Source organism: Hippoglossus hippoglossus, chromosome 4 (assembly GCF_009819705.1).
Source record: "Hippoglossus hippoglossus isolate fHipHip1 chromosome 4, fHipHip1.pri, whole genome shotgun sequence".
Classification (NCBI taxonomy): Eukaryota; Metazoa; Chordata; class Actinopteri; order Pleuronectiformes; family Pleuronectidae; genus Hippoglossus; species Hippoglossus hippoglossus.
Window position 1 is genome coordinate 21,138,508 of NC_047154.1, and position 26,808 is coordinate 21,165,315.

Here is a 26,808-nt window from a genome sequence, read left to right on the forward strand (position 1 = left end):
ATAACCCGTGTGCCCAGACCAAGATGTCCAAACATTGATGTTGTACATACTATAACCTATATATGCTACTTTATTTGTCCCACCACAGTTTCATAATGTTATTTTACATTGTAGAGCTATATGCAGCGCTCTTTGTCCCACTGTCCCTTTCTTTTCCTCAAACACGTCATGACAACATGGATTTCACCACAGGTTCACTACAGGTCAACCAGTCACAACATTGACCGTATGTCATAGTCAGATCGACCATCACCACCACCGGGAGAAATTCCGTCCCGTTTTTGGATGGACTTTAAAAACATCCACAATGATTTTACCATCCTCAGCAGGCAGAATGCAGTATTAACTCTGTAGACACGGATTCCTCTGAGCGCATTCGTGTGTCAAGCATCCAGCACAGGGTTGAAAAACGATCCCCTGCTCCTGGCCTGCAGAGTCAACCAAATTCATTTTGACTTGGGTTTTTATAATTACATTACATTTATTGATGTTTTGTTTCATATGTCATATGAATTTTTTCTTGTTTAAGATATTCATTTTTTTATTATTAGGGTAGTTATAAAATATAATATTTTAGTTACCAGAGAACAGTGCTATTTGAGATTTCAGCTTCATTGACTTAAATCCAACCCTGTACTGGCTGTTTAAGTGTCTAAAGCAGAAATCTTTGCTTCTAGTTTTTTTTTCTGTGTCAGGGACAGAGAGCAAATATATAAACTTGTAATTCTGACACAACAGAGACGTGAATGGTGACAAAACGAGTTCTTGAAACAGTTCGTCTCAGCCTAATTTGACCATTTCAACACAGCAGAATTTTTGCGAAAATCTGCGAGTGACTGCGTCTGGGGAGGTCACCAGATGAATATGTCCCCAGAGTGTTTTCCCGACACTGCGTACCAGAATGAGAAATTCATCCGTTCTATCACCATTGAAGCTGCGGATGTGTACGTGGCGAAACCATATGTGAATCCTCCATTGCAACAGAATGTCCACTCATTATTTCCCTTTTATTCACCACCGGAGGCCAACAAAATCCTGATACCATCTATTGAGACATCATTTTTTTTAATGCCGCCGCCACATAATTCGGGTAAATGAACTCTTAACCAAAAACAGACCCATGATGTCATTTTGTCACTTCTCAGAGCCTGGCTCGCTCAAACGTTTTAATCAACCAACGCTGCAGCGCCACATAACATGATCGCAAAACCACAAACTCCACCACCACCCTTCTTCCCCTCTTTTGGAAATACTCATCAGTGATTGATTTTGCAATGTTGTGCATGTGAAGTCATAATTCAGCTTGTAAGGAGTGGAAGAGCGGCGGCAGAGCGGCCTCACCAGAGCCCTCCCTGTTAGGAAGTGTTGTGTAACCGCACGGAGGGTTTCTGATCAACTCCTCTCTGTTTCTTGTAAAGCAAGAGATGCCATTAAGAAATGTCTCCCCCCCCCACCTCCTCTCTCTCTCTCTCTCTCTCTCTCTCTCTCCCTCTCTCTCTCCGCACTGCTGCCAGTTGACCCACGTCAAAGTTTGGTTTCTCTTTATGTGTGTGGTCTGTTGGTGGCGGTTCACTGGAAATGCAGCACGTCACCCATCAAAAGCTGGATGTTTACATGATGAATGCTCGGTCAATAAAGTGCGAGCAGAAATTTGCATGGGAGGAAAACGGGAGATTGTCCGCCGCCGACCTCGTGTCCTGCATGTTTATGAGCGTGTGTTGTTTGTGCCTTCAGTCGTCGTCTGCTCTGATGATTTAACTGTATAGATTACTGCTGCTGATAAGGCTGCTGCAGCCCTCCTGCTCTGCTGCATCTACCATCACATCACAGGCAGGAAGCTGACCCTATCCCCACGACAGGATGACAGATGCACACACACACATATTCAAATGCACACAGGTTCAACTCCTCTGGTCTGATGTCCTGTGGACTCAACCTGATGTGTATATGTAGAAGCCTTTGGGTGTGAAGAGAGGACACTGTAATAAAGACCTGTTTCAATAAACTGCCAGGTCTTTCAACACAAACTCACAGATAAGATAACAGGAACCAAAAATCCAAGACAAATGCCTCAAGCACATATTTTTGCTGTTAATAATGGTTGTGTTAACTTCGTCAGTGTAGGTAATATTGTATGTTTCTGTACAAGCGAAGCTACTGAACCAAGGGTGAGACTCCCTCGACTGGCGAGTACATGTTTGTGTGTGAGTGCAGTGATGATGAATTACAGTTGGTGTATATTTGGACGATTTGTGTATGTGCGAGTGTGTGGATTGTACATGTGAATCTGAGTCTAAGACCACAGTTGGTCTGAGTGCTCATCAGAAAGGCCAGGGCAGAGGCAGTGGAAATCCCCTTGTGTGTGTGTGTGTGTGTGTGTGTGTGTGTGTGTGTGTGTGTGTGTGTGTGTGTGTGTGTGTGTGTGTGTGTGTGTGTGTGTGTGTGTGTGTGTGTGTGTGTGTGTGTGTGTGTGTGTGTGTGTGTGTGTGTGTGTGTGTGTGTGTAGACATTTGACTTATGAATGCTGCTTCTCTTGGTCAGTTTGAAGCTGTGACAATGCACAGTGCAAACTGCTGTAGCTAAAGTAGCTGCTGGTATGCAGCATAACATGTCTTATTTTAAAACCAGAGGAAATAGTTAAACATGTATGTGTCATTATACTTTCTAAACACCCTCTGTTTTATATACGCTGGAAACGGATGAGCATGATTTGGGCATCGGATGGGCATTAACTTTTTCCTCATTTGCATCCCCCATTTCCTCTGAAGTATTTAATATTAAGTTTAACTCAGAAATGACTGAGTCGAAGTCAATTGCTTCAATGGTAATCGCATAAATCTTTGCCTTTTATTTGTCTGGTGGTAAACTGGGTCCAGCACTGGAGTAAACACTGGTGGTATTGGCTCTGCGCCCCAGCAGGGCAGGGATCAGAGTCAAACTGTTATACAAGCGTTATAGTTAAGTGGCTCTGGCACCTACCTAGAGCTGAGATTTAGTGTGTGGGGACCCACAAGGAGTTGGCCCTGTGACCAGTTTTAGGTCCAGAGTCACTAAACCAGATTTTAGGGCTCTGTACCCATTTCTGTGTTTTCAAAAATCAAAGTCATGAAAGCGGTTACGGGCTCAAACCATCAATCTGGCATTTCAGTTTTCCCCCCCCGATGCATCTTCTCTGCCACACACATGCACAAGTAAATACATGCATGTGTGGATCACATCTGCGCCCCACTATCGTCATCTGTAACCCACTTCATTTTTCTCCAAATTTCTGAGAAGTCGTCTTTTTCTGTCCGTTTGGTCGCATATGGCGAGTGGTTCCAAATACGAGATCACAGGCCGGTACTGTTCCGGACAGATGTGCAAATCAGAGTCTTTTGAATCCAGTGTGTTTACTATCTTCTTCGCATGGCTCATTACAAGGGCCTGCAGATCACTGGGATAATGTGAAACCATTGGCAGGAGTGTGTCTCGTACCCTGTGTGCTTGTGGGGGCCCCGTGTGAGACTCACAGTGTGTTGATCCCTTTCAGCCCTGCAAACAAACTCAGAGCGACAAATCAGCATTTTTTAAACTAACAAAATGTTGACCCACTCATCAAAAAAAACTTCTACTTACAGAAACACTGAGCTATTGTAGCTCCAACCATCGAACTTTACTCAAAAGTCCAAATGTGAACTGATTTAAACTGCTCAGTGTATTATCCGGCTCTTCGAGGCTTAATCTTCAGCTGCTGTGGACTGTGAGCGGTGCAGAATCTGAACCTTTGTGATTGGATATTTCTCATTAAAAATGCTTCCTTATTTTTTAGAACGTATCTGAAGTCCCGTACCGTTGATCTTCATCCAAAATGTGATATTTTCTAACTCATCAGCCACTTAGATGTTTCATGCAGATGCTTAGAAGTCCAGTAAGAAGTCACTTCACACTGTTTGTACAGAAAATCAAAGACGTAACTTCTGGAGCCACGGACGCCCCCAAACATGAGTCTATGATAATGCTGGTGCATTTATTTCTTATATTGAATAATATATTGAATATACTGAAACGACACCCGCCACAAAACTACAATTTACAGATCATAAGTGTTGTTATAATCCCTTTTTTGTATATTGCATAAACTACAGTTAAGTTCTTTTATTCGACTTTTGCAGAGGAAGACAAAATACCTTTAAAACAACAAAGAGCACGGCTGTAGAAACGTCTCATCAGTTTTAAACTCTCGCTGTCACAAGAGTTTAAAAGTTCATGCGAGAGAACTGTTAAAGGGACAAGGGCCTTTCTGTGCTCCACTAAAAACACAAACCACCTCAAATGTGTTGGGAATACTGGAAAGAAAAAAATCTCAAACGAGTGCAAGCCGTTTCAACATCAGACACACACACACACACACACACACACACACACACACACACACACACACACACACACACACACACACACACACACTCCCTCTCTGTCTCTCACTCCCCTCATCAGAGCGAGGGCCGGCCGTGGGCAGAGTGCCAGGTGCCTCTCATGTTTGGGAGAGCAAACAGGCCCGTGTCTTTGATGGCGAGGAGATCAGAGCGGGGGACACATTCTACGTGGCCGCGCTAAGGTCGCCGCAGTGCACACCCTGCTGCCATGTTGTGCTCTGCAGCTAGGAGACCTGGAGTACACACGATACTAAGGGCAGCAGACGTTGTGTTGTGTATGTATATATATGTGTGTGTGTGTGTGTTAGTCCAACCTCATCACACACCCCCTCTGCTTTCCAACACGGAGTCACTCCAACCTTGACGCACAATTGCAGTTGTTTGAAAAACACAGTTTAACCGCAGGAGCACGGTTGAAAAACGAGTTCTTGCAAGACAAATGTCAGTAGCGGTTTCAACACACTTTCTTTTCTTTTTAACTGCTCATGCACAGAATTATTGTTCTTCTGCTAACAAATTTAAGGTATAGGTTCCTCAGAAAATCAAGAACTATGACGAACTATGACAAAGTTTTTTGGTCTTTGATGTCTTTTTTAAATCTTAAATATGCTGCTTTATAAGCACAAGGTACCACACCTTTTTTGCACACTCCTTTTATTTTATTCAATAATATTTGGCCCCATTTGTGTACAAGTGTAGGATTTAAGGGGATCTATGTAAAATCCTTAATTATATGGCATTCATGTGTGTCAGGAGAGGGCCCACCATGTTGCAACAGCGTGTTTCCACAGTAGTCCAGAATGAAAGAAGTTCATATTTAAGAGGCTATGAACCTCTAACTTTTTAATTAATCTGTTAGAAAACCAATATTTTGACCTTTTCTGTTTAAAGGAAAAAATGTCAAACTGTGTGAAGACTTTTCTTGTTAAAATGTTGTTTTTTTTTGTCTGACGGTAAAACAAAACAAAAAGTTGAAGACGTCACCTTGTGACTTATGATTTAAAATGTTCTGACATTTCATTGACAAAATAACGAATAGATTCACCAACAATCACCAATGTATTACAAAGACATGACGGTAAAGAATCCGGTGATATCCTACCCCCCCTGGCTGTTGCTTAATGGTCAATCTGGAAATATGATTCTGGTACAGTAAACACATTCGTCAGTTCCTTTAATTCTGTGACTGTACTGTTTGTGATCGGGCCTTTGTCAGATAAACAAGTGGATTTGTCCACAGAATCACATCTCGTTGAACTTATCTCTCATCTGTCTTTTGTCAACCATCAGAAGTGATTGCAGTGTTTAAATAATGGAAACTAATCTGTGTTATCTGCCCATGTACTGTATGTGTGTGTCAGAGACAGCAGGTGATTCAAAGTTAGCACAAAACTCTGGATTAAATGTGATAAGATGTGTGTATATACGTGTGTGTGTGTGTGTGTGTGTGTGTGTGTGGGTAGATCTAAAGGTGTCTGCTCGCTGAAGTGGGGTAAAGTCTGTGTGTTGCGATGAGAGGGGAGGGGGGGGTGTCTGGTTTCCTAAACTTGGGGGTAAATGAGCAAAGGCCTATTGGGTGGAGGGGTCACGCACACAAACACATGCATCCACTAAGAGAAAAGTGTGTGAGCTTAGGGCCCAGCTTCCCTCTGACAGCTGCGACTCCCTCCAGCTCACCCGCGGCTACATCTCCTCATGACGAGGGCGCGCTGCAGCCGGGTGCCACCTCCAGCCTCTCCCCCTCCTCTGCAGCGGCGGCAGCGGCAGCGGCAGCAGGCTCCACGAGCGGGACCCGTGGGTGGATGTTGCCTGGGAGTGGCAGGGCAGCTCCATGTGCACCGTCTGTTCTGACTGTGTGTCTCTGTGTGCTGGCTGCTTGTTGACAGATGAGGCGTACCAGAAGCTGGCCACGGAGACGATGGAGGAGTTGGACTGGTGTCTGGACCAGCTGGAGACCATCCAGACCTACCGCTCCGTCAGCGACATGGCCTCTAACAAGGTAGGACAGGCTGCATCTTTGACTGTTTGTGTGGAAAAAAGCACAATGTCGCCTTCACTTTACTTCACTGAGAGAAACTTTTGAGAAGGAACTGAGTTTCTTTTTTTGCAGCTGTTCTAAAGGTTCTTGCTCTGTGAGGGAGAAACCCGAGCAGCTGCTTGGAGAATGAATTCCCCAAATGAACATGTGAATGTACAGAATCCAGAGATACTGCGGCCGAGCAGGACATGACCCAAACAAAGTCAACGGTATTAATAGTCTAAACATGTACAGTAAGAAGGAGGAGTTAGGGTTGTGGCCTGCAGCAGGAAGCAGAGTGTGCATGAGCGTTCACTGATGATCAAGGCGGCCTGCATGTCGGCTCATTTCTCCTCAAACGCAGAACTTTATTTCAAGCATTAATGTTTCTGACAAAAGGAAAATGTGTGTTTTTCTCTCTTGGACCTTTTTTTTCGTCTTTCAACTTTTCATCGTCCAGTGGTTTTTCTGTTTCTACTGTACAGTCGGTGTGTGTGAGACCCACCAAGGTGCATATCCTGGTTCTGGACACAAGTAACAACTGTGCTGCTCATTGACAGAAGCTGGTGCTGAGTAATGTTCAGCTTTGTATTTCGGTTTCTTTGCACTGCAACAACTGATCTGTGCATGTATCTAAGACTCCAACAAGCAGGCTACATTTCCATGCGGGTTTGTTTGTATGTTAGTTGGCAGCATTACACAAAAAACTCAAAAAAGGATTACCATGAAACTTGGTGGAAGGATGTGGTATGGGTCAAGGAACAACTGATTAAATTTGGATCAGGATCAGCGGATGGATAAATGACTTTTTCATGGATCATAATGAAAAACTCACATTTAGGGATGTGATATCTGCGTTTGTGCAATTTGCTGCAGCTTGATGTAATTTAAGGAGACTGTTGGGCCTGGGCTGAGACTAATTTTTGTGGTGGCACCGTATATGCTGCTCTTTTATTACACGGAAGACGGATGCGTTGCCATCTTTGTTGCAGATTTAACTTAATTAAAAGTAGTCAATACGCTGCTATAGAGGAAGGTTCAGTCTCCTCTTTTTTGTTGACTCAAAATGTTGAGTAGTAAAGTGTTTGTATGTTTTGCTTGTGGCAGTAAAAACCACGTCATGCTGCTGTATGGTGCGGAGCGGCAGCTGCGTCTGTTTGCTGAAAACTGTTTGTTTGAGTGAGCCGAGAGGAAAAGCTTGTTATTTCTCATAAAACCGGACAACAGGATGCAAGTGGTCCTGCAGAGGGTCAAACACAATAAAGTACAGCGGAAGAGAGAGGACGTGTGTGTGTGTGTGTGTGTGTGTGTGTGTGTGTGTGTGTGTGTGTGTGTGTGTGTGTGAGTGAGCGCACAGAGTGACTCTCTCTTCCTGTCTCCTTCCTGGTCCACTGCTCTCTCTCTCTCTCCAGACGACAATAGACGTCCCATCACTGGTTAACGGTCGTATTAATTCATCCCAGTGCTGTCGTCATGTCGACACACACCCAGCTGGACTGGTTTCCGTTAAGACGAAGGAGAACGACTGACACGCAGAATAAAAACTGTTAAACATTTTTCTTTTAAAAAGGTGGACAATGACAGAAGGCCTTAAAGGACAAAAGAACAGAAGAGACAGAGAGTAAATAGAAGGAGGACAATGTGAGTAAGTCCAAGCAGAACGAGACTATCGGCTCCATCTTACTCTTGACGTAAAGTGTGTCTCTGTTTGTTTCAGACCATTGTCATTTTCTGGTCCAGTGCACTTGTTCCTTAAATATAAAATGCACTTGAGCTAATTTGAGCATCCACGGGGGGTGCGTTGGTTGTTGTTGGTGTGGTCAGGTGCATTGTCGGCACGGCGCTATCTTGATGCAGCGGAAAGCGATCGCTATCTTGACCAACAGACCTGGTTTGGTTATTTCAAGCTCCTGCATAGGAGGGTGCACGTGTGTGTTCACTCTGCCGCACACAGATGATCGGCTCCTGTGCTTTTACTTTGTGCACGAGCAAACGTGTTTCACTCGCCACCTGGCAAATCGGCCATTATGATACAAATCCGCCAAAGTGCACATTTACCTGGATTTTAAAGTACCTTGCATATGCTACACAGCACATACACTTAGATGGTCACAATAGAGCCCAAGGTTTTCCCACACAGTAAGAAACGTACCCACTTGTTTTTCAAGACAAGTACAGTGCAAGTCATATTCACTCACTGCTTGAAAACACAGTGCTTTTTTCTACCGAGCAGTATTCACACACACTACTGCGTCAATTTAGGTTTGCCCAAGGACACAAGGCATGCTGGGGATTGATCCACATGAACTCGAGGAGCCGGGGATTGAACCACTGTCCTTCTAAACGGTGGAGGACCCGTTCTACTTCATGATCCACGGCCGCCCATATATCCACCGTCATTTGTGAGCTTACTGGGATCTTACTGGAAACTGTACTTTCACAATCCCAGAGAAAACTGTCAGGATTGCGTGAAAATGTATCTGCAGGTGATGATTCATTTCAGGAGCCGCGAGCTTTGAGAAATTCCTAAATATCTCAATAATAGAATAACTAAAGGAGACTTGTGCTTTCCAGAAAATACTGTGTTAGACTTTAAATTTCACTTCAGCAGATCGACGTTGATCAAAAAGTTGACATGTAAAGCTCAGAAGTCGGCACTTAATTGCACCTTTTTAATGTTTTATCTCACATTAAATTCTGTGTGACACGTTATTATGGGAGATTTATGTTTTATTCTTGGTCAGATATTTCAAAAAGCTAATTGATGAATGTAAATAATTGAGTTTTAGTGAGAACTAAACAACAGAGCCGGATGTGACCGATGCACAGTGAAGTGTATCAGGTGGCGCGGTGTGTGCGTATTGTGTGACCCTCTCTCGCTGATGTGACATTGGCGTGTGGATGGCGTGTGCGTCCGGACACGTAACCATCAGCGGATAGGACATTGATAAGGAATCAGACGTGTCTGTCTGGTGTGCGTTTGTTTGTGTACGAGTCTGTGCACATACCCACAGCAGGTTAATCCCACTGACATCTGACCTATCTTAGTCCTCAGCCTGTTTTGACAGTAAACTATAACATTACACAACCGCTGCCCCTTTGTCATGTGGGCCACGACTCTCGGCCCGGCTCCATTAACAGGAGCGTGCCAATCAGCTAATGTGACCCCCCCCGACTACCTGTTGTATTTAGGATGGAAAATCTGTTATTCAAGCAGGAGCGTGAAACTCGAGTAGGCGGGAGGTGTAACTGGAGAAGCTGCTGTCGTACCTCCGAGGTGAAGTGCAGGGGGCTGCCGCTGCTGAGGACTTACAGTACGTGACTGTCCTCTGTGTTGTGTGTAGCTGCAGACACGGGTCAAGGCCTGTTTGGAGCTGGAGCATCTGCGTCCGTGTGGAGACTGTACGTCTTCTGTTGAGTGAACAATGTGTCAACGGGGGTTTGGATGATTGTTTGTGACATTTACCAGCTTCGGAAATATAAAGATTTTCTGCGTTTGATATTATTACATCATGAATTTATCTGAATTGTGGACTGTAAATTCGAGAGCAGAGATGAGCAGTAGGTACAAGAGCTTTTAAAGCTTGAAGATCTGCTGCTTTTCTCTTGTGTACATACTTTTATTAGAGGTTTGGGGTTGCACAAGACATTTTAGAGCTGCAACTAACGGTTATTTTCTTGATTTGATCAGTAAAGCATCAGAAATCTAATTCAGTTCCTGGTAACATCATCAAATGTCTTGTCCAACCAACTGTCTGCAACGCCCAAATAATTTAATTTACCATCACGTCAGCCCCCAAAAAAACACAAATTCTTGAATATGAGAACCTGGAACCGATGTATATTTTGTATTTTTGATTTAAAGATTACTTAAATAATTCATGAACTCTCAATAGTTACAGATTCCATATATTTACATTGACTGATCAACTATAATTGCATCTCTAAAGACATTTTAAATCATTTCTTTGGGCTCTGAGAAACCGTTATTGGCATTATTCACTTTAATTGAAATTTTAAAGCCAAAATAAATCCAAAAACGAATCAGCTGATCAATCGGTCAATAAAATAAGTTAGTTGCAGTCTCATTTAAAACCTTAAACCTTGGGCTTTTTCTTAAGACTACATGTGTTGTATGAACAGAATAGAAATATGTCACACAAGACCATTTGTTGATGTATTATGCTTCAGACCTTTAATACACAGTCATGCATAAATAAAACATGAGAATAAAGCAGCCCAGACTACCAGCAAACTCCTGAACATTGTTTATCTCAACAAATTCCACTTATTCATTTTTGTAATTGAAGTTCAAGGAAATCCATCACATTCATGTAACAGGAAACGTTGTAGTCACCAAAATGATCATTGCCATATTGACAGTGAACCTCTGGGCTGTGACTGCAGCTGCAGGACTAAGAAGAGGCAGGAGGCGGGACTACCCCCATGAAGAAGTGTGTGTGTGTGTGTGTCTCTCCCTCTCTTTCTCTCAGCCATTGCTACACATACACACACACACACACACACACACACACAGGGTGTGAGGTAAAGCCTAGTCAGACCTCACAGCCCAAAGTGAGTCACTGGAGCTGTGGCGTTTCCCAGCGTCAGAGCCGAAGCTTGGTCCTTTTACTCATGCTGTAGTCAGACTGAGACAGACACTTAAAACAGACAGAAGCCCTCTGCTCTGAACTCAGAAAACATGGGAGCCTGCTGCTTTGACAAGAAAGAGAGGAAACTGGGGAAGTTGAATGGCTGGAGGAAGGTGAGTTTGATAGAGTTTCTTCTCAAGTTCTGACTTGTTCTGGTGTCCTGAACATGGACTGTCCGGTGCTGGCTTCGGGGTGCTTAACTTTTGTGCCGTGCTTCAACATGATGGGACTTTCATGTGTTGTCGTTGACATTTTCAACAGATACTTCCTGTGGTTATGATTTATCATTAAATCGCATTGTGAACATGTGGTTTTCTGCCTTTGGTAAGTGTGTGATGTTTAGTTTCTGGAGCTGTAAAAACAATTCTATAAATTTGTAACTATATTTTTTTAAACTTTGAGCAACACGAGACTGGTGCATGAATTCTACTTTTGAGAATTTTTTTTACATCCTTGAATACGAAGCTGTATATAGATCTTTTGCAGTTAAAACACCAATACACAGATGTTTTCTCAAACATCTGAGTTAAACTCAGTGCTGATCTTGCAGTCTTGTCTCCGTATCTCCATGTTGTGTTTTGAGTGTCAGCTAATGTGCCTTTAAAAGTCTGAGACTAAGTTATGGGGACATTTCATTGCAGATGCTGTTTTGTTCTCCTTGGAACAAACTGATTTCCTCAAGTTATAAATCATGCACGACTAGCTGGTACTTGGTGGAACGGCTTAGCAAAGGCTCGAAAAACAGGCGAGAAAAAGTCCTTTTAGAGAAATGAGCATGTTTGTTTGTCTTTCTCTGGTCTCAGAAGAATCTTGTGTATAATCAAGTTGGTGGGTAATAAGTAAAGTGACTGTGGATTCACACAAGGAAGCTGATACGTGAGCTTTTTAAGAACAAATGCCTCGAGAGAGCTTTTCTTTTTTTTTCTCCCATGTTCTGGCTGAGTCCAAACACTCGGGTCACGCAGGGGGAAGAGAGAGTTTCTGGAGCTGTGATGTGGTTTGGTGCTGCTCCAAGGTCGGTCCGTTCAAACAGGGGATGTAGAGAGTCCCATAAATCATTCTGTGACTTCTTGCATACGTACATGACTTCTGTTAAAACGCTGCGGTATTTGACTTTTGGTTTGAAGCAGCGGCCGTGCAGCCTGTTAACTGCTCTCATCCAGACAAATGCGGTGTTGCAGACCACATCAGACTCCAGCGATGCTGGGTGTGATGGGAATGATTCACTCAGCTGAGAAATCGCTCACACTTACGCATTTCTCCTTCAGTTTCTGCCTCCTGTTTTTTTTTTTCAATACTTCCAAGCTTCAGAGACACATTTACATGAATCCATGCCTTCTCATGCAGACACATAAGCATGAGTGCGTGAGTAAGAGGAAGTGAGAGGCTGCTCTGAGTCGTCTATACCCCTACCCTACACGCACAGGTCATACGTAGGTAGAGTTCCTGATTATTATTATTGCAGTTATGTCACAGCAAGTCTTAACACACACGTCGCCACCTTGCAACATCTGCAAAAGAAAACCTGAGTGCATAAGTCAGCCAGCAGCGACGTATACTGTGTGTATGATGTATGGAGAGCCACAGCCGCTGAATCGGCAGGTCGATGGTTCCTCTTGTCCACTGTGTCATTGGGCAAAAGGCTGAATCAAAAAGCCCCTGATGATGAACCATAGGTTTTTGAGTGAGTGAGTGTCAGAGAAGTGGTTCATCTCTATATGTACAGAACAAGCGCTGTGTGAATGGGTGAATGTGACCTGGATTGTTTATGAGACTGAAAAATGCAAAGACGAGATTTCATCATTTGATTTTCATAATTTCTTGGAAACAGAGATTCAGTTTAGTGAAAGTTTCTAGTCTTTGTTGTCACTACATAGTTGTTTGGGTACATTTTTATTATTTATCAAATTTTGAAATTGTATGTTTTCATATGTGGCAAAGGAAGTTGATATATAGTCAAAGCCCCTGTTGCAGTTGTATGTTCTGTCACTGCAGGGTCACAGGGTCACTGTTCTCTGAACACGGCACGCTGAGCATAGAGCGCCCACTTGTGGCTCAAAGGCACAACTTCATTCTGAGGGGAAGAAGCTGGTGCTGGGATTCAGGCCTTACATGATGTTTTAGGCAATTTTAAGTATTTCTAACAGTGGCAAGGACACAGAAAATCGATCCAAAGTAAATCAGTAATGCTCCGTATAATTTATAAAAAAGACAATATGCTCATCATAAAAATTACCATTATTATCGTGTTAATGCATAGATCAAACATGAGAATCAGCATTAAAAATGACAGTAAATACAGCTTGATGCATCGTGGCTGCATGGTCAGATAACAGAGGCGTGTTGCTGTGAGTGCAAAACATCAGAGTCACGTGTCGGAGGGAAACTCCGTGTCTGCCTTCCTGCCTACCTGTCCGCCTGACCGCCCTCCGCAGTGAGCTGTCCGATAGGATCACGCCTGAATGGAGGAGGCTCAGCGTTGTGTCCCCCCCCCCCCCCCCCCTTCTCTCTCTCTCTCTTTCTCACGATGAAGTACCACAGGCTCCATTCACATCCACTGCCTCTGTCACTGCAGCTCTCTGCTGAAACAACACAACCCCTGCAAGCCGAGAGAGAGAGAGAGAGAGAGAGAGAGGGGGGGGAGGATGTGACAGGTTAGGAGATGTAGTTAAGGAGCTAAAAGACAAAAGAACGAAAGGATGGCAATATGAGTGAATGAAAGTGGGGCAAAAGAGGGCAGGGTAGAAATGATGAATGGCAGGTAGTGACACAGAAAAAGAAAATAAGAAAAGATGCCAGAGGATGGAGGGATGTAAAAATAATAGAATAACAGAATAAGAAAGATGTGGATATGTAAAAAAAAAGAGGTACCCACAGAGCTCTAATAGGCTGATATTACGCCTGTCTCATGGTGTTGGGCTGCCTTTAGCTCCCGAGTGAGTAAAAACATGGGAAACACACACTGCCTGAAACATATGAACATGAGCATGTGCCATGTCACCATAAACTGGGCTTGAATGCAGATAATGGAATCTGTAGGCTGCTGCTGTTGGTGTGCGCTGAGGCTTTTCTTTTAGCCTCCGGGGGAAGCATATAGCTGTTCGACACATCGCACAGAGACATCCCCCGCTGTCATTTTAGGTTTCTTTATATATTATGCAGCGAGCTATTATATAAAGAGCTTCCCTTCCCCTCTCTCCCCCTTGTTTTTGCATTTATTTATTTATTTGTTCCCGTCCTCTCCTGCGTCCCGCCTCCCTTCTTCTGGTTCTTTCCCTCAGTGGGAGGATAATCCGGGATCCTCTCAGGGAAGCTTTGATCGTCCCCTCATCTTTTCCCAACTGTATATTGGGCTTGAATGGTCGGGGAGCTTCTGTTTACAGCTCCCCGTGGTTTGACGCTCTGCAGTGATCAGAGCTGTGGACATTTTCTTATTAGCGGAGGCAATTGCAGCTCGACTGCTTCGCCAGACAGAGTCGTGACGATTGACAAAAAAGCAAATGCACGAGCCCTCCTCGATACAGGCCAGTGGCACTGATGTTACAGTATATTCCAGTCAGGTGGCCCGAGCCTTGTACACTGCAGCAGTATCAACACCTGCTCCAAGGACAGCCCATTGATTCTGCCAGGGAGCCAGACAGACAGAGAGATTGATGACTGAGGCAGTGGCAGCCAGGAGAGAAATTGACATGTAAGTGGTGGAGAGTGAGGGAGAGATGGAGCAGGGGGAGGGAGGGAGGGAGGGAAGGGAAGGAAGGAGGGGGGGCATTGGTGGATGAGCCAAGGCGATGTGTGTGGCGTGCGGCGTCCTTGTGACAGCTCAGCAGCTGCACCACATGTCTGCCTGAGAAGGAAAAGGGGAAGCCTCCTCTCCTATCTCCTCTCCTATCTCCTCCTCTCCCAACAACCATACACTGGCTGACTGATGCTGTTGCTATGGCGTTGGGGTGTTCTGGTAATTGGTGTGTACACACACACACACACAACACACACACACTCACGCTCAGGCAGTAAGAGAAACCGTGGCCTGGTGTCATCTAAATTGGGGAAGGATGCAATTATCTCCCATCCCTCCTTTTCTCTCTCTCCCTCCCTTCTTTTCTTCCCCCTCTCTGGTCGTCTCTCAGCTGTTTAAAAATAGTCTTCCACAGACACCCTGACAGCATCTAATATTATTATGGGATGCGTATAATGAACAGGCTTTTGAGTTGCCCACAATGGCTGCTGCACTCGGGGATGTCAGGAGACGACTGGAGAGCGGGAGAGGAGCGGATGATTATAGAGATAATGGCCGATAGAAATACTGCCACTGCAATTGTGGTTCCTCAAAACATCCTCAGGCCTCATTGTCTCACTGAGGAGGGGAGGCTCGATGACATTCCTTCACAAAAAAGAAAAAAAACACTTTCAGAGGTAATTACAGGGGCTGGAAATTGAAGAGGATTTATCCGCAGCACTTGCACAGCTGGAAAATCAAAGAGTTACATCTGGAATCCATGTGTGGATATCAAATATCAATCACTCCCTTCACTACACTGATGGAAAGCTGTAATCAGGGTTCCCCCCTTCTCCCCACTTTCTGTCAAATCATGTGTTCTGAATAGTGTTGCTATGGCTGGCAGATTACAGCAGGGGAAAAAGAGATGGATGAGGGAGGGAATGAAAGATGGGAGGAACATGGAGGAACATGGAGAGAGAGAGAGAGAGAGGAGCAGGGTAGGAGGGGGCGTGAGCGCTACATCAGTGCGAGCAGCGAAGCAAGACAAATCCAGCGGAGGAACCCCCCCTCCAGTCAGATGAGCATCGCTGCCTCACTCCCTCCTCCTCCCGTCTCCATCACTGGTTTTTTTTCCCTCCTCCCTTCCTCGCTCCTTCTCCATTATTCATCAGTGTGCTGAGAGTCCCCAGCTCACGGCTTCAGCTGCTGCTGCTCCAGCCGATCCACCGAGCCCTGCTGGATCTCCTCCTCCTCCTCGCCGAGCCTGGCCACTGCGCCCGCTTGTCCCCTGCATCCATCCGTCCTTCCGTCCCCAGGCATGGAGCCTCAGAGCTGGCCCTTTTCTGCTGCTGAGAGGGAGAGTGAGACGTCATCGAGCTGCTCTCTTAGCTGCTGAGAAGAGAAACGCAAGAGGAGAGAAGAGGGGATTTTTTTTGGGCATCGGAAAAGAATCCTGTTCATCTGCCTCTGTTCTTTTTTTCCCCCCATTGGATTACAGTTCTGGCTTTGTGTGGGAACGAGAAAACCGGGTCCAAAATGCCTGAAGCCAATTACCTGCTGTCGGTGTCTTGGGGTTACATTAAGGTGTGTGGCGCTTATCTACGTAGCTCGTCGGGATACCGCACTCGTTTCATTGCACCTCTCTGAGATGCGTTGCTGTTTTATCACAAGCTGTTTCTGCAGAAATGAACCATTTTCATATGATCTGTTGTTGTTGTGCATCTTTTCAGAATATTCTGTTTGTGTAATTGCACCAAGAAATATTTCCTTCATGCTGGGGAGGATGAGGGGGGTGGGGGTGGGGGGTGGGTGACAGAATGGTGTTCTGTGGCTCAGGCTCCATCTTGAGCCCTCTGCAGAGCCGTGTGTCTGTTTGTATGTGTGTATGTGTGTGCACGCGCATGCATCAGCCTGTCATAGACAGCTGCTACGCTGCAGTGCCTGGATCTCTGTGTACTGTCAAATCTGTCCCCATTATCTGTCCCATATATCTATAATATGAGAATACACATGGAAATCAGCAGAAATGTGGGTACGAAGGGGAATGCGGGGAGCAGTGTGCAGATTTTCCTCTTGACATCATTGAGATTCTTGCACACTGACGCAAGTAAAACCCCAAAAATGTGATTCAGCGTAATAAAATAGTGAATTGAGGGTTATTAAAATGTGATGGCCTCCCCACTGGTGGCACAAATAATGATCCACACTTAATTAAAGGGAAAATGGAGAGGGAAATAAGATTGTACGCAGTAATTGAATAATATTCTGGATCTGGTGGAGGGAAACTGGGCACTGTTGTACTTTCCATGGAATCATGTACCATTAATTTCTCCCAGGTTTTCCCTCTGTGGAAATGACAACATGTTTTCTCACTCTCTCTCTCTCTCCCTCCCTCCCTCCTCCTCTCTCTCTTGCAGTTCAAGAGAATGTTGAATCGGGAGTTGACGCACCTATCTGAGATGAGTCGGTCTGGGAATCAGGTGTCCGAATTCATCTCCAACACCTTCCTAGGTAAACGAAAAGATCCTGTTTGTGAACACACAAAAACACAATCACCAATTTCATATTCAAAATCCACCTTCACAGGAATAATCATTACCTGTGTGTCCACAATACTTAAAAAAAAATACGAACAGCTATAACAGTGGCTGACACAAATACCCACTTCTCTGCTTTGCCGCAATGTTATTTTGCAGGTTCAGTCTTTCGTGTGATGTTGAGCTGTGCAAGTTGCTCTGGCAGGCTCTTCTGTGGGGGCGTACCATAAAACACTGCGCCATTAAGCCTTGTCTAGATGTCTACGGCGTTGGGCTCAGAATGGCCATTAAAAAAAAATTCTCAAAGTATCCAGAGGAATAGAAATCAATAAGGTGACTGGCTGCTGTAAAAAAAAAGTACAGTTTGACTGACGTGTGAGCTTGTTAGCCGGAATCAGAGGAAGTGGATTGGAGCGGGATGCTGTCAGCACGGGGTGTTCATCTGAGATCTGAGGAATCTATGGGTTTATATTGTTTTGAGAAACGTTTCCTCTGCTGTTTGGAAATGTTTCCTGATAGAATATAACTTGCACTCGTTTGAAAGCAATTTTCCAGGTTTTTGGTGCACAATTAGACTTTTGGTGAATGTTAGATTTGCACAGAAGCGCGGCGATAGCTGGCGGATTGATACACAAAGCTCGGTAATACACAGGGAAACAAGGTAAAGATACTGCAGATTGTCACACTAAGAGAATAATAAGATGCCAGACAGAATGCACATAGCTGTAGTCAAGAATATTTATAGACACACGGTGCTTCCGATCTATTGGCATCCTGCTCCGGTGTTGTGTTGTTGGCGGATTCCTCACCCCCCCCCAGATCATACAGAGCGAGAGAGGAGGGGTGAGGAGAGGCAGTAGAACGTGGGAGGGAGGGAGCTGACTGCAGTGAGGGAGAAAACAGAGGTATGGAGGAACCCCCTTTGCTGGCAGGGAGATGCGCTCGGCAGATTGGGTGACTCATCCCCTGTCTTAATGCATCTTTGTCAGCAGGGACACCTTGTTGTCCCTCCACCCTCTGTCGCTGCCCTGAGGGCCCAGACACAGATGACTATCGCCTGGATAAAGAAGTCAGGATTACCCTGCTGGTGGTGGAGAGACAGAGGAAGGTAGACTTTAATGAGGAAAGAGGGGAAATGGCTGAAGCAGCACAGCGTGGTTTGGCCTCAGCTGTTAAATCCTTCCATCCGTTGAGATTAATATCAGATTGGTAATGCAGTTATTTCTGATTCATTTTGCAGATATCTAGATTTCCCAGCAGTTAAATGTGGACTTTCTTTAATTTTTTTACTGGTAAAACTGTGCTTGTGGAACCTGGATAATTCTCCAGATAAATACAGATCCCAGGGTTTTGCATCCAGGGCAATTTTAAACCAGCTGGATTTTGGGGCTTTTCATCACAGACTGTTGGTCGACAGCATGATGGCCTTTCACGTGTGCCTCTCCCCCAACACGTTTGTCCTCACAGCGGAATTCTGTCATAATTCCCTTTAATCAGGGAAATGGCAAAACGCACCTAGTTCAGAGAACATACCGAGTCCCCATCCACCTTCCCCGCTGTATCCTCCTGTCTCACACTGGAGCATATGGAGGTGGATGAAAAGGACTCAGATGAAATAAACGTGGGAGGAGAGGAACGGGAGAAGGAAGTATAGGAGAGAGAGCGAGAGAGGAGAGCACCAGACATATTTACTTCTATCTGTTTCATTTCTTTTTTGTCACTTGACTGAAACTGAGACTTAATCTGATGGAATACGTAGACAGGGATCAGGATGTCATGATAACTGTGCGCTCAAAGTGTGGATTGGCATTTACTGTACCTGCTTATGTAGAAAAATGGATGATAAGAAGCTTGTCTGTCGCACAATCAGTTCTTTCTCACACACACACACACATGAACAGCACACAGCATTGGTGATAATGATGGCTTGTAATAAATTAGAGGGCAATATATTGCTCTTCCCCTTGTTTCCCACGCAGCACATGTCTGAGAGCGCTTAATTGGCCGTATTCAATTACCACTGGAGGACTGACAAAAAAAAAAAGAGGTCGAGAGACACAGAGAAAGGCATAGAAAAGAGAGAGAGAGAGAGAGAGAGAGAGAGAGAGTGATCATTTGAATTACAGCTGGTAATTGAATAACCCTCCACAGGGGGAAGGCTGATAGGCCAGAGATGAGTCGAAGCTTGATAGATGAGTGCACGGCTCACATACATACCGATGGGCAGCCCCTGCAGGATTTCATCCACTTCTTCTGTGACTGCAGCAAACACACGAGGCTGCATGTTATTATAAGAAATGTGGCATTTATTTATATTTAATTTCTCACAGGGATATTACATAAAAGCCTTGCATATTTTTGGGTTTTGTATTTGATTTGTGGCCAGATGAGGCTCAGTGGAATAGACTTGAAGAATAAAATATACCCGACATAAAAGTCTCGTCCCTCTGTCCTAAGTGATTTGATAAGGGTTCAAAAGATGGGGCTTTATTGAATGACTGACTTTATGGGGCCGCCTTCACCGCGCCGAGGCCCCCCAGCTCTCCGTCTGTAAATGGACTGACCTATGAGAGTGAAAAGAGCAGGAGATGAGACGTGAGCCCCCCGCTGTGAGACGGAGGTGGGGGGGGGTGAGCGCCGCGAGGGAGGCGGAGGAACAGAGACGATGGAACAGTGGGAGTTCAGACCTAGAGACTGCAGGTGGAGGGAAGGGAGCACGAATGAACAAATGAATGGAGGGACAGGCGATGAATAAATGAATTGATAAATGCAGCTACTGCAGGTGCAGGTGTTCTTGAAGTGCACCTGGGTCCTTCGGGATCCGAGGAATCCTGCCGACTTTTTAATCCTGGAGCATTTAAAAAGAAACGCAGACTCATGCTACACGAGCTCACATGGGAATTTTAACAACATCGCACTTCTCTCATAACAGAAACCCCCCGTTTTTTCCCCCTCAGAGAAACAGAATGATGTGGAGATCCCGTCGCCGACGTCCAAGACACGAGAGAAGAAGAAGCAGCAGAAGCAGCAGCTGATGACACAGATCAGCGGGGTCAAGAAGGTCTCCCACGGGCCCTCGCTCTCCACCAGCAGCATCTCTCGCTTCGGCGTCAAGACGGATAAAGAGGAGCTGCTGTCCAAGGAGCTGGAGGATCTGAACAAGTGGGGCCTGAACATCTTCACCGTTTCAGAGTTCTCCAACAGCCGACCTCTGACCTGCATCATGTACGCCATCTTCCAGGTATGGAGGAGACGACGATTACTATTATATTATATTATTAGCATCTAACACCATGAAGGAAATGTGAATTCTGTCGCATTCATGTACTCGGCTCTAAAGTTATTTTGTTGTTTTTCCAGGAGCGAGACATGTTAAAAACCTTCCAGATCCCGGTGGACACGTTCGTGGCGTACATGATGACATTGGAAGACCACTACCATTCAGACGTGGCGTACCACAACAGCCTACACGCTGCTGACGTGGCCCAATCCACCCACATCCTCCTGTCGACTCCAGCCCTGGATGTAAGTCGCAGTAAATCGGATCAGGTTCTTCTTACATTATCTCCCATTATCTACGATGAGAAGTTTCCCCGGCTCTGACCAGTGTTCACCCACAGAAATGAGGGGAAATGAAATTAGCGTGAGCTCTTACATCACCACACGTGCCACTTTCCTGGAGTGCCACGCTAAAGCTTTGAGGAGCTCGGTCTCCTTCCATTGAATCATCTTTTCCCCTGCGGCTTACTCTGAGAACTTCCCCTCTTTCCTTCCACGCTCGTCGATCTATTCCTCAGTTGTTAGATTTTTCCCTGCGTGCATTTTCTCTCAACTCTACGAAAGTTAGAGTACCCGGTGAGATACAGTCGAGGTCAGAATGCCCCAGCGCTAAGAGATGACGACGATTTGCTCGTCTTGGTTCTCCATCTTTCTTCAGATGCTGGATTATTCTCTCCCACAGTGGATTTTCACAGAAAGGCACACAGCTTGTTTGATTCAGTATCTGATTGAGGGGAAAGTCATTTAGAATCACATTTCTTTGGCCTTGTGTGACCTGTAAAGGCAGAACAGGACAGAGATATCCGAATTTCTAATCACATTACATTTAAAAATTGGATATTTTAATTGCAAGATTGTAACTCTGAACCTATCATTCTGTATATTATTTATTTTTAATATTAAGAAATTGATTAATGTTCTTTTCCCCCTCTTTCTTTCCTCTCTTTTTCACAGGCGGTCTTCACAGATCTTGAGATCCTAGCAGCCATCTTCGCTGCAGCCATCCACGATGTTGACCATCCTGGAGTTTCAAACCAATTCCTTATCAACACCAGTAAGTGAAAGTATTACCAAGCCAGCTAGTTTGTGTCAGCTGATGTTTATAAAGGCTAAAATGTTAATATGTCGTTACTTCTCTCCAGACTCCGAGCTGGCGTTGATGTACAACGACGAGTCTGTGCTGGAGAACCATCACTTGGCCGTGGGATTCAAGCTGCTACAGGAGGACAACTGTGACATCTTCCAGAACATCCCTAAGAAGCAGAGACAGTCTCTACGCAAGATGGTCATCGACATGGTAACGCATCACATTCTCCTGTCAGATTTTAAAAAATCTCCATCTGTGTGAATTATCTTGATGCTAAAAGTTGTCTCCTTCATCCAGGTCTTGGCCACTGACATGTCCAAACACATGAGTCTGCTGGCTGATCTGAAGACGATGGTGGAGACCAAGAAGGTGACGAGCTCTGGAGTGCTACTGCTGGACAATTATACCGACAGGATACAGGTAACAACGACTTACCTCATGAACAAAGAGCAACAGTCACACATGCTATGGACTCTGTGTTTGTGCCTGAACATACTGGAAGCCCTGGGATGAACTCATTATCTACCCACTATGCTGATGGAGGGGTGGGCAAAGTGTTTGAGTCCACAAAACACTTCAGGAGTTTCAGGGGTAAATAGCTTTGCAGCCAAATCCAATATAATTGAAGTAAATGGCGAGCCCCGACATTCAAATTCAACTCGAAATGGAATAATTTACACCGTGTTTTTAGCCTAAATGTGTTTTTTGGACTCTAACACTTCACCCACCCGTCCATTGGCATAGTGATGAGTAGATAATGATTATTTTTATTTATTTTTGGGCGAACTATCCCTTTAATAGCCTCTAATCAATAGCCAGTGTTGACCTCTGCTCCAGCTGTCACTCCTTTTCTCACTCCATCCATCTTCTTTTGCCTTTAAGTGCTCCCCCTCCCTTCTTTATTTAATGTGTAAACCACATCACTACAGAATTAGCGTTAAATGCTGAAGTGAATAATTGCATCCAGCCCCTTTTTTTTTATACTGTTTCAGGATATTGTTTAAAAAGCATCTGGTTTAAACTGGTTCAGACCCGAATGTAAAGGGCGCTTCAATATTTTGGAAAAGCATTTACAGCGTGCGTGTTGTTACTAAATTGAAATCCTGCTTTATTTATAGGTGCTACGTAACATGGTGCACTGTGCAGACCTGAGTAACCCCACTAAGTCCCTGGAGCTGTATCGTCAGTGGACCGATCGGATAATGGAGGAGTTCTTCCACCAGGGAGACAGAGAGAGGGAGAGGGGGATAGAGATCAGCCCCATGTGTGATAAACACACAGCCTCGGTGGAAAAGAGCCAGGTAGGCAGCGAAGCACAGGCAACCTGAATTATGCACGAACAACGATGGATGTGCAGATTTGCATCGGTGCATCGAAGCTTCAAAAGAACCTGACCCATTACTCCTGTTTGTCTTTTTCAGGTGGGTTTCATTGACTACATCGTGCACCCTCTGTGGGAGACCTGGGCTGATCTGGTCCACCCGGACGCCCAGGACATTCTGGACACTCTGGAAGACAACAGAAACTGGTACCAGAGCATGATCCCCCAGAGTCCCTCCCCTCCCTTCTACGACCAGGTCTCGCACGGACACAGCGGAGGCACCGGAGGGCAGGGGGGCGGGGAGAAGTTTCAGTTTGAGCTGACCTTGGAGGAGGAGGACTTGGATGGAATAGAGAAAGACGGCGAAGGGGACGAGGAGGAGGAGGAGGAAGGCGAAGAAGAAGAAGAAGACTTAGAAGAGGAGGAGGATAGTGTGGGATCTCCTCCCCTGGACTTTTTGGACAGTCAGGAGCACGAGGGGGGCCGAATGATTGAGCCCACGTCAGCAATAGAAATCGTGACACATGAGGCGTCGCCCACAGATACATAGGGTTTCCAGCATCATCCTCACGTGGTGATTTGAAAGTTTTTTGGAAGAAAAGAGGGGAAATCCTCTTGCAGCTGTGCTTTTTAACAAGCCCACAGAGGCAAGGGCTTGGTTTTGGCCCGCACACGGGCGTCTTGCACTTGGGTGTTTGAAGCCAGACGTGGACGGACAGTTTCAGTGAAGCGGCTTCAGAGTTCTCAGGAAATAATTGCTGCGAACATTTAGTCCTGGTGGACAGACGAGACTGGGGGGTTGGAACTTGAAGGATTTCGGCCAGTTTGGGAAATGGTTACTTAAATTTTCTGGACTGGCGTTATGAAAATGGACAATGACACTACTGAGAGAAGTTTTGTACCTTAAGACTTTTTTACAGATATGATCTAGAAGTAGCATAGAGTCAAGATCTACAGATGGAGACACGTTTGTATAGCAAGAGAAAGTGTTTACTTTTTTCCTGTACCATTTGTCAAAGGACTTTTGTGTGCCTTTTTTACTATTGTCTTTATAATAGTTTTTTATTTATTGAACACTCTAGTATGTCTGTGAAATATTTTTTTTTTCTTATCTGAAAGAGCAAAATCTTTTTTGTATGTTTAAAAAAGAGAACAGTCTTCCATGTATTGGGCAATAGAGAAATCCAAACAAACGTCGACAAACAACTCTCGGACAAACTCATCTAAATAGGGAAACATGAACATCCACATATTCAACGCACATTTTTTTATCATTTCTGTTTTTCGAACTGAGCACAACGTGTTCTTTGCGTTCGTTACACACACTCGAGGTTCATGTTACAGTCGGGTGAATGTCACAGTCACACTGAAATACATTAGGGTCTATTTTCATGCTTCACACATCTTTCCTTCTTTCTTTGTACCTGTCTGCAAACCATTTGTACTTCCTATATTTTCACACCGAATCTATTCAGATGCAACACACTCGCTCGGTCAGGATATGAAAACATTTGCTTAAAATCATACGATAAGATATTCCTGCAAAATTCTCATTAATGGGATATTTTATTCGTATGATTTTAGCTTTTTGTTGTGTTGGTGTGGACGTGAGCACGACTAGAAAGAAACCGCTCACAACGACCACCTGCTCAGATGCAGGATAAAAATCCAAAATGAAGTCTGCCAAGGACAAAATGCACAACAGCGGTGGATCTATTTTTAGCCCACAGGTATGCTGCAGTCTTAATAATCCTGTTAGTTGGAATGGGTCCTGACCCCCAGACCCATGTGATGTAACCCCCCCTCCCCCCTGCTGTCCAGCCCAGATCAGATGATGGAAGGTGCTCTTACAGTCGCCTGTCTGAAAGCCACTCTCACACCCTAATCAACACCGTGATATACAAACCCCCCCGGGCTCCATTGACACGACCCCAAAAAACAATCAGGCGGGCTATTTCTTCCTCGGGATACAAATCCCTCGAGTGCCGCTTCTGCTCATTGACGTCACTTTAATTATTTCCGTCTCCACGGTATCAGGTTCCCGGGGACGGTGGAGTTATTAGGATTTGACACAGGTTGTACCGCTGGAATCAGCGTGGCAGACAGAATAATTAGATGCTCTACTTTTTCAAACCAAACCAAACAACGGCTCTGTTTGATTCCCTCACTGATGCATTAAGGGAAAATGGGTTGAATAATGGTTTGCAGACATTTCTACTCCTGTGGCTTCCGTGACTGAATTTTCTGGATGTTCCAGTTGCATTTTGTAATCGCGTCTCTCCATGTTCATGTTGGTTTACTGACTCAAAAGGTACTTCATCTAGTTTCACTCCAGCATGCTTAAGTGGCAATTGTTTGTGTGCAGTTTGTACGTGCGGATGGTTTTGTATGTGTGTGTGTGTGTGTTTGGATGTGCTGACTTTGTCACCAGGCCTTACCCCCTATCACTCCACACCTTTGTCGCTACTGTTTGTCGCTAGGAGCTCAAGTTGGTCCTTTTTGCTGTTTATAACAGTGTGTATTTATTCTATACTTTAAGCTTGTAAATAAGAAATACTGGTTCAGTGTAAAATCTATTTTAATTTATATGCACTTGCATTACCTGGAAGTGGTGGTGTCTAATGTGTAGAAGACTCTGGATTAGAGTCTTTTTATAGATGTATTATATATTGATATATATTGTTTTCACACACACACACACACACACACACACATATATAGATATAGATATATCTATATCTATATCTATATATTATTGCCCAGCAGAGCAGCAGCTAAACAGACATGTTGTTGTCACATGAGAACCTTGTAACTCTAACTCTATATTTTATTTTTACATAAAAGTACCGTCACACACAAAGTGAATAACTTCATAATAACATTATGCATGAATATTAAACCAAAAAGATTCTTACTTTAGCATCGTTTTTAAATCTTTTTTTTATTATTTATCCGAAAATTTACGTTTCTCTCCGTTAAATTTCTGGAAAATAAGTTTCATTCATTAAAATGTCTTTAATTTTTATGATTGCAAACTATTTTAGATCAACAGAGTTTTTGATAGTGCAAGGTTTTCATGTGACGGCAGCATCTGGGTAACCCGGAGGCAACATAGAGGACATTATAACAGCATAGGCTTGGATATAGGACACATAAAAGCTAGCTAAGGAACACAGAAGTTTAGTCAGTGCTCAGTATCAAAGTGTAGAAGTGGCTGATTATCTCCCAGCGGCTCGTCGCAGCCTTCGCTTCTTCATCCAGCGTTTGAACGCAGATCGCTGATATGAGGCCTGACACAGACTCGACTGACAAACACGAAGCGATTGTCTCCTTTCACACTCGACACACTTCATGTAAAAGTAGATAAGACGGGGACGGTATTGGTAGCATGCTACAATACGCCCAGCACAGACGTGACTCGTTCTGAATTAACAACAAAACATGATCTTATGTAACTGATTGTGCTAATGTGTGAACTCTTTCTGACCAAACTTGTTAGCAGTTTTGAAATTCAAAATTTGTCAGTATTAACATTGTTTATCTATGTTCAAGCTTTTTTTTTTTTTTGGTCCTAGTTGTGTCCAAATGGTTAGCCAGATTTAGCACTATCTGCATGAGAGGTGGGGTTTTTTAATTGTCAATAATATGTTCAAGTCCGCCAGTTATTGCCGGTGGGTTATTAAATGTTTCACACAATGTATGGTATTATATTGTATATTGTGTTCAAAAATAAATCTGAAATACTTTTTCTATGAAGTGATTAAAAGCAAAGCATGAATATA

At 44.4% G+C, this 26,808-nt stretch overlaps 1 protein-coding gene across 7 annotated transcripts in view; it reads left to right on the forward strand.

The window, feature by feature from the left end:
* The window catches only part of pde4ba (phosphodiesterase 4B, cAMP-specific a), a 150,633-nt gene extending 123,825 nt beyond the window's left edge, over positions 1-26,808 (forward strand). For 5 of the 7 annotated variants that reach the window (XM_034582044.1, XM_034582046.1, XM_034582045.1 and 2 more), the window contains 9 exons: positions 6,302-6,414; positions 17,220-17,313; positions 20,297-20,580; positions 20,700-20,864; positions 21,573-21,672; positions 21,761-21,915; positions 22,003-22,125; positions 22,824-23,006; positions 23,127-26,808. In XM_034582044.1, coding sequence (XP_034437935.1) covers positions 6,302-6,414; positions 17,220-17,313; positions 20,297-20,580; positions 20,700-20,864; positions 21,573-21,672; positions 21,761-21,915; positions 22,003-22,125; positions 22,824-23,006; positions 23,127-23,576 — 1,667 coding nt within the window. In that variant the 3' untranslated portion in view covers positions 23,577-26,808. Of the gene's footprint in view, positions 1-6,301; positions 6,415-10,928; positions 11,198-15,748; positions 16,387-17,219; positions 17,314-20,296; positions 20,581-20,699; positions 20,865-21,572; positions 21,673-21,760; positions 21,916-22,002; positions 22,126-22,823; positions 23,007-23,126 lie in introns of those variants that run through there. The other 2 variants (XM_034582049.1, XM_034582050.1) reach the window with 2 other exon arrangements.